This window comes from Echinops telfairi, unplaced genomic scaffold, assembly GCF_000313985.2.
Source record: "Echinops telfairi isolate 266 unplaced genomic scaffold, ASM31398v2 ScPeMD7_7458;HRSCAF=8496, whole genome shotgun sequence".
Taxonomy (NCBI): domain Eukaryota; kingdom Metazoa; phylum Chordata; class Mammalia; order Afrosoricida; family Tenrecidae; genus Echinops; species Echinops telfairi.
Window position 1 is genome coordinate 50,854,793 of NW_022111358.1, and position 9,536 is coordinate 50,864,328.

The 9,536-nt window shown below is 59.6% G+C and overlaps 1 protein-coding gene across 1 annotated transcript in view; it reads right to left on the reverse strand.

The window, feature by feature from the left end:
* CCDC57 (coiled-coil domain containing 57) overlaps positions 1-4,676 on the reverse strand; it is a 59,658-nt gene extending 54,982 nt beyond the window's left edge. Inside the window, exons 1-4 of the mRNA XM_045299529.1 lie at positions 4,605-4,676; positions 3,637-4,162; positions 1,897-2,005; positions 131-252 (exon numbers count right to left, since the gene is read on the reverse strand). Coding sequence (XP_045155464.1) covers positions 131-252; positions 1,897-2,005; positions 3,637-4,133 — 728 coding nt within the window. The 5' untranslated portion in view covers positions 4,134-4,162; positions 4,605-4,676. The remainder of the gene's footprint in view (positions 1-130; positions 253-1,896; positions 2,006-3,636; positions 4,163-4,604) is intronic.
* Positions 4,677-9,536: the final 4,860 nt, after the last annotated feature.

The window sequence follows — 9,536 nt, forward strand, 5'->3', positions numbered from 1 at the left end:
GGGCACCAGCTGCTCTCCAGCTCTGGGTGCGGACAGAGCGGGGTTAGCCTGAGCAGGGTCAGCCCGAGGGAGTGCTTCTCCCCACCTTGGTGGTGCTCCTCGCGTGCTCCACCCCCACCCCACCGCCTACCTGCCAAGCCCGGTCCTCACCTTGAGCTCCTGTGTCAGGATGGTGTGGCTCATGGCATTGGCCTGCAGGCTGGACGCGTGTTCCCTCTTCTGCAGCTCGGCCTCAAACTGTAGCATGAGAGCCTGGAGGAACAGGGCACCAGTCACCACTCAGCACTCAGCCAGACCACCATGCCACAGTATGTGTGTGCGTGCGTGTGGGTGCATGTGTGTGCGTGCATGTGTGTGCGTGCGTGTGGGTGCATGTGTGTGCCACAGCGTGGATGTGCATGTGTGTGCCACAACATGGGTATGTACACGTATGCATGTGTGTGCCACAACATGGGTGTGCATGTGTGTTTATGCCATGCCTGGTGTGTATGTACACATGCTCATGCCACAGTGCATGTGCGTGTGCGTGTGCATGTGTGTGTGTGTGTGAATGCACCATACAGCTGAGGTGGCCTGCTGTCCCCTGGTGGAGGGGCACTCTGGCCCCACTGGGGTTCCCATGGTGCATGCAGCCTAGAGGGCGGGGCCCACGGGTGGTGAGCGCTGCCCTTGTCTCAGGGACTGCAGGGGCGCCCTGCCCGGCCCACCTGCTCTGACGTCACACACCGACCTGCCCAGTTCTAAGGACGACTCTCACAGTGACCCGACAGATGGAATGGTCCTGCCCCTGTGGGTTCCCGGGCTGGGAATCGTGGATCTTTGTGGGAGTAGAAAGCCTGGTTTTTCTCACGCAGAGCAGCTGGTGAGCTTGAACTGCAGGTCTCGAGGTCAGCGTCCCACATGTCTGTCGCCCACGGCGCCAGTCCAGGCCAGCGTGGAGGGAGCCAGGTGCTCCGGAACAAGTCCGGGTGCAGAGGTGCCCATGGTCACCAGGGGGCGCCCACCAGAGCCAAGCTGCCCGGAAAGAAGCTGCCTTCCAGGACTGCAGATTGCTGTCCTGTCACTACCCATGGCCAGTCCCCGGCTGGCGCCACTCCCCCGCCACCGCCACTCACAGTCTCACTGCCATCCCCCACCTCTTGGGTGGCCCCAGCCCTCTCTGTCTACATCTGTGCCAGTGTTAACTCCAACCCTAGCCCCTAGCCAGGGACCCACGGGTTGCCCCTCCACCACCACCACCACCACCTCCATCACTCTAACGAGCAAGTGACCTCAGGAAACAAGACCCCCTCGGCCAGTCCTCAGCACCCTCCCTTCAGCCCCATGCCTGGCCCCTCCCACGGCAGGGTGCCCCCATCCCCCCTCCTACTGCCAATCACAACCCCCACCCCCATGTGCTCATGATCTTCAGTGTGAATCACCACAACCCCAGGCCAGAGCAGGGAGGACCCTCATGTCCACACATAGGAACTGGGTACAGCCTCATGTCCGCACCTGCTAGCACACGACCCTGCACTCACCCACACTGGCATGCAAACCTGGATCCACTTGCAGCTGAGCCCCGTGCAGCGCAGGCGGAGGTTCAGAGTCTCAGAAGAGGTGTGGTGATGGGCCGGAGAGTCCCATCAGGGACAGAGCTGCACAGAAACTTCTAGAAAAGCAGCAGCTGCCGCGGTTTGGGTCTCTAGCTGTCTCCTTGCAGAGCTCTGGTGCCTGCTTCATAGTTTCCCTAAACTCAGGAAGTACCCTGTTCTCCTCTGAGGTTGGGGGCTCTTCATGTGTCTACCACTGCTCCCTCCGGTCCACACAGACTGCCCCTTCCATGAGGCACCCCTGACCGCCCGCACCCCGCCTGTCCCAGGAGCAGCGAGGAGCTTGGCAAGGGCCGTCACACACCTGCTTCTGCAGCGCCAGCTCCCCGTCCCGCCCCTGGAGCTCCTGCTCCAGCTTCCCCCGCAGCTGCTCACACTGCTCCCGGTGCCGGGTGATCTCGGCGTCCTTGTCACTGTGGTCACAAAGCACAGTGGTCGGTGGCCACTCCCGAACGAGGTCACTGCCCCACCTGGAGGCAATGAGCCCGTACAGCCCGCCTGTATCATGGCGGGGACCCCAGTGACATCCTTAGCCAGGTGGTATTGCAAGGGCCTAGTGGGGTGCTGAGTACCTACCCCAACTTGGCCCCGAGCAGGAGATTAAAGGGGCCTAGAGTCTCATGACATGACACCTACAATGTCCTGAATGCAGTTAAAAAAAAAAAAAATCATATCACACAAGAGCCAGAACCGACAGCCAGGAGAAGCTCCACCGGCAGACACTGTGATGGGCCACACAGGGGCAGAGCGTGGGGGCAGCCGGGCGTTTAAACACAGCTGTCATGCGTACTTCAAACGGAGTCTCCGCGTGGAACAAGACCCACAGAGATGCCACCGGAGTCTGAGATGAAAACAAGTCTTCGTGGGTGGGCTCCGGGTGGAGCCAACGCACAGAGGAGCTGTGAGCGCCCAGTGTGGGGCCTTCCAGCCATAGCCATGGGATGCCCACAAAGTGACTGGGTGGGAGACGCAAAGAAGGGGCTTATGGCCCATTAGGGGGCCTGGACGGCCTGCTAAGAACGCACCTATGGCACACGGAACCCTAGTGAGAGGATTGGTCCTTTTTTCGTCCCACTGGGCTTAAAAGGTGTCTAGAAGTAGAGAAAGGGGGCTCAGGCTGTCTGGAGGAGCCAGGAGCAGGGCGGGTCCCTGTGCTGAGAACCTCCCAGACCTAGAAGCCAGAGGGAAAGCCTAACACCAGGGAAAGTAAGAAGCAGCAGATGGCGTGAGACTGCGTGGTGACCCCCACCCTAAGCTGCAGGCAGCCACAATGGGCGTGCCTCCCCACGGGGTCAGAGAGCAGAGGGCCTGTGCCATGTGGCTGGAGGCTGGTTGCAGGCTGGGTGCCTTGGGTGCTGCTATGAAACGCTTGCTGGAGCAGAACAGGGGCTGAGATGGCCTCGCCTGCTGCGTCCCGGGAGCAAAACGCACAGCAGCAGACATACCTCCGGTCTCGTCTCCCCTAGGCAGGAGCCCTGCGACAGTCTGCTCTGCCCGGGGAAGCACACGGGCCCACCCAAGGCAGGCTGCGGTGGTCCTTCTGTCCACACCCCCACCCCGACCGTCTCCCATCCAGTGTGAACTCCGACCCTCTCGTGACTGTCACCGGAAGACTACTTCGTGACCTCCCTCGGGCACAAAGACTTTTCTGTTGTGGGCACAGGGACACCCCATCCATGGGGACATCCTGTTCACGGGGCCACAAAGAGCTGCCTTGGCGCCATATGCCTTCCCACCTGCGCCCAGTTAATGACCCCCAACCCAGACAGCAGGCAGGTGTGTGCCTGCAGGGGCCTTAGCCCTGGCCCAAAGTCAGCCCACCGCCTGTGAAATTAATGCACGTTTCCCATCGTTAAATCACGGGAGTGAGTGTGCTTAATTAAAACAAGCCAGGCCTGCCATGACTGGGTCCTCCAGTGGGCTCAGCGTGGCCTTGGAGCCCAGGAACCGGCACCCTCACCCTGCTCACTCAGCCAGCTGTGCTGACCGTCTGCATGTGCACACAGCCCAGGGACGCCTGGCGGGTGGGGCCTCGGGGCCTCACCTGTGCAGGCGCTCCAGCTCCCAGCGGTGCTCCTGCAGCGTCTGCCGCTGCCGCTGTTGCAGCTCCTCGGAGCGCCGGGTCTCGTGGGCCAGTGCCTGGCGCAGCTTGGCCACCTCAATTCTGAGCTCACTGGCCTCTGCCTCCCGGGCCTGCTCCTGCAGCCGGGCTTGGGCGAAGACGGCGTCGTAGTGCTCCAGCTCCCGGTCCCGCTCCTCCAGCAGCTGCAGGTTATACAGGAAGTCCTCCCGAAGGCTGCGCAGCTGGCCCTGTGCCGCCCCCAGCGCAGCGCCCTGCAGCTGGGCCCGCCGGGCCTGCAGCGACCGCCACTCCTCCTCCTTGCGTGCCAGCAGCTCCTCCAGGGCCAGCCCCTCAGGCAGCACGGGGGGCAGCTGCGTCCGGCCGGATTCCCCACTGGCTCCCTCCAGAGCAGCTCTGGACACTGCCTGTGGGGCAGAGCTCACCCCAGACCCAGGGTCTTGCAGCAGGTGGGCGTGCATTCTCAGTCTCTGGCCAGGGGCTGGCACTCCTGGAACACAGTCAGACAGAGAGCTAGGAATTGTGAGCACACAGGAGAGCCCGCCCTCACTCTCAGGACCATGAGGGACGGCGGCCAGGGCCCCAGGCCACCCACGTCACAGTGTCCAGAGACGCCCAGGCTGGATCGCTCAGCAGAGGGGCTGCTTTGGGCACATGCCCGATTGGGGCACTCGTCCAGCTTCGCTGCACTGGCACCAACCCTGGGAGTCACACGATGGGGTGGCTGCTATGGGCCACCCCCGGCCCCCTCTTGAGACAGGCAGCCTTGGCCGTGGCCTAGGTGCCCAGCAGTGGAGGGGGCACGTGTCCTGTGTGAGAGTGGAAGGGCACTTGGACAGGCTGGGCTTGGCGTGGCCGCCTGCCACCCCCACTGCCCCTCCACCCAGGTGTCCCCATGCATACGCCCCTCCAGTCAACGTGAGCAAACTCACACAGACGGAGCTTCTGTGGGCAGCCCCGCTGCGGTCGCAGCTGCTCTGTCCGCATACACGTGGCCGTCCAGGTTCACGCTAGTCAAAGCTGACGAGGCGATGCTGATCAACGATTGCCTTCCAGGCTCCGAGTTCAGCTCATCCCTGAAATGGCCAATCACAAAAACCAAATCTACTTACTCGACTGGCGGGGTTTGCCACTCCTGAAGAACGCAGGGGAAGGGGCAGCTGATGGGAGATCCGGACTCGTGTTCTCTGCCTGATTGTCGACCGACCGGGCCCCAAACCCGGCAGGGCCGGAGCAGCCACAGCACCCCGGGAGGAAGGGCCAGAGTGGGGGAAGTGGAATCTCCTTGCAGTTTTCCTGCCCGAGCGATGGCTTAATGCGACCAAGAAGGGTGCCCGCCGCCAAGGAGCACGATTCTGTTTGCATCTGTAGCTTCTTGTGACAGCAAGGCTGTTCTCCGTCCCACAGGTACCGCCACCTTCTGTCTCAGGCCACTGACTGCCTGTCTCTCCTACAGAGCCATCTCTACAGGATCAGAGAGTCCTGATGGCATCTGGGACCTCGAGTTCTACATGCACGTCGTTCATTCTAATCTACTTTTTGTCTGGGACAACACCCACCAGGCAGTTCCTCTGTGGACAGTCAGGACACTCGTCGATGACCCCTGTGTGGATCGCCGTCCTCTCCCTCTGTGACAGGATGTGTACAGACTACCAACTAGATCACGGCCTAATGACATCTCCTCGGGGGTGTGGCCTATTGGGGAGACCCTGTGAAGAGCTGGCCTCTGGCTCTCCCCTTCCCCGTCCCCGCCACCTGTCGCCTTCCCACTCGCTACGCCTGGCTCTGGGGCCACTGGGCCAGGTGGCCACAGCCCTGGGAGCTGTCAGCGCCCTGCCATACTCCTGTGACCTGCACCCGCCAGCCTATGATCTCCCCACTTCCCACTCTGGCTTCCTCGGCCAGCAGCTGCGTGTCTGCAGGGGCCTGCAGCGTCTGATGGGCTGGGCTGGGCTGGGCTGGGCCACGTCCTCTAAATTAATTCTTTCTTGGCATAAAGTTCTTCCTTACACAGCGGTGAGCACCCCTGGTTTCTCTAGAGCACGCAGCTGGACACAGCCACCTTTCCGAGGGTTCCTCCCTTCTGAATGTAAACTTAACCCTGATACAAGTGTGTGTGGAGGGGGGTGCGGACGGCAGAACTACCTGAATGAGGTCAATGTCAGCAGTTGTGTGTGCAGGAACTGTGGAATGGTGCACATCAACATCATCAACACAGCCAATGACTTAAGGAGCCAAAGGGGGCCTCAGGGTGTTTGGGAAGGAGCTACAGGGGCAGATGGCACAGTGCAGGCGTGGTGTGGCCTGGTGATGTCCCTCCTTTCATACGTACGCACAGCTCAGCGATGATCCAATATGAGCAGGGATGGAGCCTGCAGATGGCTCCCCCAGCTCCCAGGTCCCCAGCAGATGTGCCTGGGACGGAGTCCTGCCTCTGCGCAGCCGACAAGGAGCCTGGAGCTGCTTCCCTAGTGCAAGCTCGCCCTGGGCACTCACGGCCAGAGCACTGCACGGCCAGCAAGATGCATGTGCTTGCCTGCGCGGCGTGTCGTACAGGCTAAACTTACAGCCAGCCAGTGCCTGTGAGCGAGATGCCACGCACCCTGATGTGGCAAAGGCAGCCAAGGTGGCAGCTTCTGCTCCTGCCTTGCCTGCCCCCCTCTGACTACACCTTCCCTCCTCTCACCCACTGCCCATGAGCAGCCCCCTCATACTCCACCTTCCCCGCCCACCTCTGACTGCACCTGCCTTCCTCTCAGCTGGGCCGGAGAGCCCGCGTGGCTGATGTGGGTAGTCGTGGTGGGAGGGCAGAGCCACCCCTCTGCTCCAGGATGGACGCAGTGAGAGGGGCAGAGGGAAGGCACTCAGCACACACCTCACCAGCACACGGAGCCCCAGCACCAGCTAGGGACACCCACTCTTCACATGTCCCCAGGAGGGCAGGGTTATAGGCCAGAGGCCCAGGTCATCATCCTCCCTCTTCCCTGATGGCCAGAGGCAGCCACCCACAGGTGGTGTGAAGCCTGTAATAAGGCAGAGTTGCAGCAAACCGTAGCTCCACCCCTGGCATCTTGGGAAGGGGTGGGTGTCACTACCCAGCAGGGGGCATGTGGTACTTTTATCCTTGAATCCATACTTGCCAAGTCCTTCAACCCCCAAGGGAGGCAATGAGGGTGAAATCTGGGGTCCTGAGCAGTGAAGAGCTGCGCTTCTGCTGGCTTTCTGAGACCCACAGCAAAGAAGGCCCAGCCTGAACCGAACAGAAACAAGAGAGCCCAGCTTCCTGACAAACAGCAGGCACACGCTGAAGTAAGCGTGCGAAGCAGGGCTTTGACTCGATGAGGCGGCTTCAAAGAGGTGGTGGTCATACATGACAAAAAGAAAAACACACCAAAAACTTAAAATCAATAAAAACCCAAACTGGGATTCCTAATGTCATTACCAACAAACAGCATAAACACACCAAAGTATCTGGAAAGCGGCATGTTCACGATGTATCCCAGGACTGCAAACAAGTGACACACAAGCATTAGACTGCTCCTTTCACAGGAGGCTGGAGGGCACTGCGGGCACTGCTTTATGGGCGTTCTAGGACTACGTACAGGGGGAGCCGGGTAGAGGAATCACAGGGCAGGCGAATTGAAGGTATCTGAGGTAGTTCGTTTATTGTGCCAACCTGGCTGATAAACACACGTGGGGTTAATTGAAGGGCGGAGGAATAGATGGCTCAGTGAGCCTCGCCTTTCTAGTTCTCAGGTCTCTTGCTTGGTGATGGTTGGACCAGGGTGCAGCTGCCTTAGCCAGTTCCCTGCTTTAGCATGCAAGGCTGACTTCCTGCAAGACATCCCTGAGCAGAAGCCACATGGACCTACCCTGATGCAGCCCTGGGTGCTGGAGCAGCCGTGTGGAGACCCCTGTCAGTGCTGAGATGCTTACACACTCACTGATTCCGCTTTCCTCCTGCAGTCAGTATCACAGTGTGTTTTGTGAGATGGAGGAGGACTTTGTGGATTTGTTTCTTTAAAGTATCCAGACTAACACAGTATCAGTACAGATTCTCTAGTGGCATTTAATATCCATACGGGTACAAAGATTTCCAAGCAGACACAATGTATATGGTATGTATGAACGTGGCACTGTCCTCTCCTGTCCATGACATCCCAGAACCCACGAGCACACACAATGGCCAGACTTGGTTTCTAAACACCACCCTCAGCCAGGGCAAGTCCAGGAAAGCATGGGATGAGCCGCAACATCCGTGGGCCACAAAGCACGGCCCCAAAAAGTAACTCACTGCCACAGAGTGGACACGACTCGAGGGCAGGCCCTGCGAATTCCCAGGACGGTAACTCTTCACTGGCGACGAAGGCCCATCTTCAGAACCGCCCCCTGCCCCCCCCCACACACACACCCAGGAGGGGCTGGTAGTTTACAACTACTGAACTTGCATAGAAGCACGACGCCACCAGGGGGCTCCAGAAACCCCTCCAGGGGCTCCCAATGGCCAGCCCGCAAGAGAATAAACGCAGGGACTAGATTACAACCTGGGGAAGCCAAGAATCCGTGAGCTAGGACTAATTTACATGCTGGTGTGCAAACACATGAATACGTAAAATGCATAGTAAATATACAAACACAGAGGAAAAGATAAATGTCGGGGAGACAGGATTTTCTCCCTTTCAGTAGAATTCCAAACATACAGAAGGAATATGTAAATAGACACATATTGATAACTGCTTCAAGCAAGACTCATCATCTATCGGCGCTGGAAACAAGATACTTCACAGTCTCCAGGCCTCCCCTCACTGCCACAAGGTACCCATACAGACACCAAGGAAATCAACCACTGCACAGTGCGGTGCCCGGCGGCCCTTTCACCAGGTGGCCGACAGCCGCATTGCCAGCAGCAGGACCTCCTGACAGGTGCAGTTTTGGCTTTTTACACCCAAAATGCCCAAGTTGAAATTTCTGAAGAGGAATGAAATTGAGGGGCCGCCTACAAAGCTGCTGGCTAGAGCTCCGAGGATGGGTCAGGGTCTGGGAGCGGGAGGATGAGGAAATGCCGCCAAAGGCTACGGCTAAAGACGAAGCAGCTCTACAGGGGACTCAGCCAGCTGGTGATGGTGAGGGGGTGCCTAGGAGCAGCCAGGCCCACCCCCTGCTCACTGCTGCCCGACGGCCCCCAGCAGCGGGTGCCCGCCCACCTACAAAGCACCCAACAACAAAAGCAGGGCCCTGGGTGGGCTCTGGGACAAGGTTGAAGTCATCAGAGGCTGCCGTCATATGTGAATACAGTCTGGCTTCAAGGCTGACCTCTGGTGCATGAACTGTTAGGTGAGAGGCCAACATTTTCCCCAGAAACCTGCTTGAAAGGGGCTGGGAAATCCTTTGCATTTCTTTTTTGTTTTTGTAAACCACAAGTAATTGGGGATGAAAATCAGACCCTGAGGCCCGACTGCATCTGGGTGCTGCCACCCCGCCATTAGTGGCTGCGGGATTGGGTGAGGGGCGGCTTTGTCATCTGTGAATGGGGGGCACTCTCGCCACGTCGGACTATTGGGTCAAATAACGAAAAAGCTGTGTAGGGAGGGAGGCGTCCGGAGCCGAGCCGGCCTCTGGCTCCGCAGCGCGCTGGGCCAGTGCAGGGATGACTAGGGGTGTTGAGGGGGGCGGTGGGGAGGGGAGGGGTGTGCCGGGCGAGCAGAAGGCGGAAGCGCTGGAGCTTTCTTGAGGGCCATGCGCAGGTCCAGTAGGTACACCCCACTTTCCAGGGGAGCAGAGCTGGCTGGGCCGGGATCCCCAGGGCGGGCCGGAAGTCGCCGTCGCCAGACCGGATTCTGCCCCCAAAGGACCCACCGGCCAGC